This window comes from Aphanomyces invadans (assembly GCF_000520115.1).
Source record: "Aphanomyces invadans strain NJM9701 unplaced genomic scaffold supercont1.7, whole genome shotgun sequence".
NCBI classification, from domain to species: domain Eukaryota; phylum Oomycota; class Saprolegniomycetes; order Saprolegniales; family Verrucalvaceae; genus Aphanomyces; species Aphanomyces invadans.
This window is the reverse complement of record NW_008580152.1, coordinates 739,715-743,076: the sequence shown is the minus strand read 5'-3', so window position 1 is coordinate 743,076 and position 3,362 is coordinate 739,715. Positions and strand designations below refer to the sequence as shown.

At 45.3% G+C, this 3,362-nt stretch overlaps 3 protein-coding genes across 3 annotated transcripts; 1 reads left to right on the top strand and 2 right to left on the bottom strand.

Moving 5' to 3' along the window:
* Positions 1-398: 398 nt before the first annotated feature.
* On the top strand, positions 399-1,675 carry H310_04424 (hypothetical protein; the record flags this gene model as incomplete). The annotated part of the gene is made up of 3 exons (XM_008868772.1): positions 399-629; positions 684-839; positions 881-1,675. 3 exons carry the CDS (start codon positions 399-401, stop codon positions 1,673-1,675), a joined length of 1,182 nt encoding a protein of 393 aa, XP_008866994.1.
* Positions 1,676-2,236: 561 nt separating this feature from the next.
* Positions 2,237-2,551, bottom strand: H310_04423 (hypothetical protein; the record flags this gene model as incomplete). The annotated part of the gene is made up of 1 exon (XM_008868771.1): positions 2,237-2,551. One exon carries the CDS (start codon positions 2,549-2,551, stop codon positions 2,237-2,239), a length of 315 nt encoding a protein of 104 aa, XP_008866993.1.
* A 351-nt stretch (positions 2,552-2,902) lies between these two features.
* H310_04422 (hypothetical protein) lies at positions 2,903-3,217 on the bottom strand (the record flags this gene model as incomplete). Its single annotated transcript, XM_008868770.1, has 1 exon — positions 2,903-3,217. One exon carries the CDS (start codon positions 3,215-3,217, stop codon positions 2,903-2,905), a length of 315 nt encoding a protein of 104 aa, XP_008866992.1.
* Positions 3,218-3,362: the final 145 nt, after the last annotated feature.

Here is a 3,362-nt window from a genome sequence, read left to right as displayed (position 1 = left end):
AACACGAACAAGCCACTTTGTAACTAAATACTTGTCCAAACAATATACCTCTCTTAATGCATATTGTGCAACTGTCTCCTATTGCGGGGGAATTCTGTATATTGATGAGAAACTACATTAGAACTCCGGGAGAATTACCTTACACAGTCACTATACTAATTTGTTACACGGAGGATTACACTAAATTAATGTCGAGTCAGGTCTTTTGGTATCGAGACGTCTCGTACAGAAATATGAAGTATTCGTATAGAAAATCTCTATAACTCCGAGGAATTTATCTTGCCCTGCGCTTCATATCCTTGTAACAACACAAAGGGATAACAGTTATAGCTTAGCGTATCAACAATCCAACAAGACATTGCACAATTCAAAATGGCCCTAAGAAACACACCAAGGACATGACTGCTGCCGACGTCAACGACACGGTCATGAGACTTATTGAACGCCAACAAGTACGCCAAGCTGACTTGGAGCGGTATCCCGATATCGTTCACGAAGATGATGCTGTGGTGGACTCACCAACGCCGATATTCGACCTATTCCTGAGCCATGGCCCTGACACCATCCTCCTCATGACCAACTTCACGACAGCTGAATTCAATTCGATTTGGTACAACCTTCAAGACCATGTGAGAATGCACTGGAACACTGGACGTGGGGCGAAGTGCGTACATAGTGGCAAGGATGTCCTATTCATGGTGCTGACTGTGCTGAAGCATGGCGGAACATGGGACTACATGGGGAGACGATTCGGATTGAAGGGTCCCACATTCCAACGCCTTGTCATTCGCTATTTGGCTATCATCGACCCAATGCTTTACGAAACTTACGTCGTCAAGGTACTCATGAGATAGCATACTGTCTTATTGCTTGTTGATAGGCCGCAAACAAGTTCACAATGAAAAAGCTTGTCACGTCTGGTCACATATTCAAGCACTATAAGACAGCCCGCTACGCCACTGATGTAACCTTTCAGCAATCATACCGTCCATCAGGTAAACATGAAGAAGTCAAGCCCTACTACAGCAAGAAGCATGGTCTTTATGGCTACAAAGTCGAGACAAGTGTCCTCCCGAATGGTCTGTCGATTGGCTGTACCGAACACTTCCGCGGCGCCACACATGACGTGCAAATATTCCGTCAAAATGCCGATTTCCACCTACGTGAACTCCAAAAACAACCTGTGGACTCTAACGTCCCCGACCGTGGACCGCTCGCCGACAAGTTCCCTGACCAGTGGTGTGTGCTTGCTGACAAGGCGTACCAAGGCCTTCAAGAACACTTCCGCGTTATACATCCCAAGAAAGCGAAACCCAACCAAGACCTATCCATGGAGGAGGAGCGAGAAAACCGCGATATTTCAAGTGACCGAATCATTGTGGAGAATTACTTCGGGCGACTCTGCAACCTCTGGCGCGTTTGTTCTGACAAGTTTCGATGGGATGAAGGGCTTTACGACACGATTTTCAGAGTCTGTTTGTCCTTGACAAACGCGAATATCATGATTCATCCTCTACGCGATGACGATGAAGGCTTCTACAATCGTAGAATGAACAAGTTGGCCAAAATTGGAGACGAAATTCAACGGAAACGGAAGTTGTCACAGTCGACCTATCGAGCCAAGAGAAGAATGCGCCTTGAGGCTGGCTATCTTGAGCTTGGTGGCGAGGAATAGTATAAATACGCGCTCTTGGAGGTTTGATGTTACACGAGATAATTATATGACTGCATAGGCTATTCGATTTTTGATTAGTGAATGATCACATTTATAATTGACCTAAGTTGATCCATGTTGTGAATTATCTTCACGCTGAAGACTTAAGTTTTGCGTATTGAACCTATTGAAACACCAATACACTATTTATTTGCGGTACTAATGGCCACACTCACTGTATAAAGGAACTGCATGGGAGATCTATTATAGAATGTAACAGTTATAAAGTTTGATGGACTTCCATGAAGACAGGGATTACCTGTAGTACTAAGTAAGTCTTTAAACCAGTTGCTGAGTCTTCCACGATTGGACAAAGTTGAAAACTATTTGACAAGGACACTGCAGAAGACACTTCGAAACATATGAGCCAGGGTGAGAAAAATTAGCAACCTCGAAAATTGTCAGTTACGTTTACTTGACTCAAAACGGTGTGGATTCCAAAGTGATCGTGAAACTGATCAAATGCACCACGTCTGATCAAAAGCAAACAATTCAACAAATCCAAATGGAAGCTTTATTACGTTAGCTGAAACGGAGCCGTCCTGCACGGTTGTGGTCCAAGGCCAGTCTTTCTTGGCGATTCAAACGATAGCGGCGTTGAGTCTCAGCACGCTTGCGTTTCTTGTCGGTCGCCATTCGCTCGTAGCGCGCCATAACGTACTCGTAGAACGTCTCGTCTTCGTAGCGGAGCGGCATCAGCGACAAATGAAAGTTCGTCAATGCAAACGCCGTACGTTGGATGATATCGTAGTTCTTCTCAGACCACGAAAACGTAGCGTAGGTGATCTTCCACGTTTTATTGCGCGGCCACCGCACATCGACACCGGGAAGCGGCATGCAAGATCTCAACAACTACAGCAGCTATTTCGATGCAGACTTACAGGTTCATCCTTTTCATCGCTAGAGATAACGTTGGAATGATTTTCGCGAGCTAATAGTAAGTCTTTAAACCAGTTGCTGAGTCTTCCACGATTGGACAAAGTTGAAAACTATTTGACAAGGACACTGCAGAAGACACTTCGAAACATATGAGCCAGGGTGAGAAAAATTAGCAACCTCGAAAATTGTCAGTTACGTTTACTTGACTCAAAACGGTGTGGATTCCAAAGTGATCGTGAAACTGATCAAATGCACCACGTCTGATCAAAAGCAAACAATTCAACAAATCCAAATGGAAGCTTTATTACGTTAGCTGAAACGGAGCCGTCCTGCACGGTTGTGGTCCAAGGCCAGTCTTTCTTGGCGATTCAAACGATAGCGGCGTTGAGTCTCAGCACGCTTGCGTTTCTTGTCGGTCGCCATTCGCTCGTAGCGCGCCATAACGTACTCGTAGAACGTCTCGTCTTCGTAGCGGAGCGGCATCAGCGACAAATGAAAGTTCGTCAATGCAAACGCCGTACGTTGGATGATATCGTAGTTCTTCTCAGACCACGAAAACGTAGCGTAGGTGATCTTCCACGTTTTATTGCGCGGCCACCGCACATCGACACCGGGAAGCGGCATGCAAGATCTCAACAACTACAGCAGCTATTTCGATGCAGACTTACAGGTTCATCCTTTTCATCGCTAGAGATAACGTTGGAATGATTTTCGCGAGCTAATAGTAAGTCTTTAAACCAGTTGCTGAGTCTTCCACGATTGGACAAAG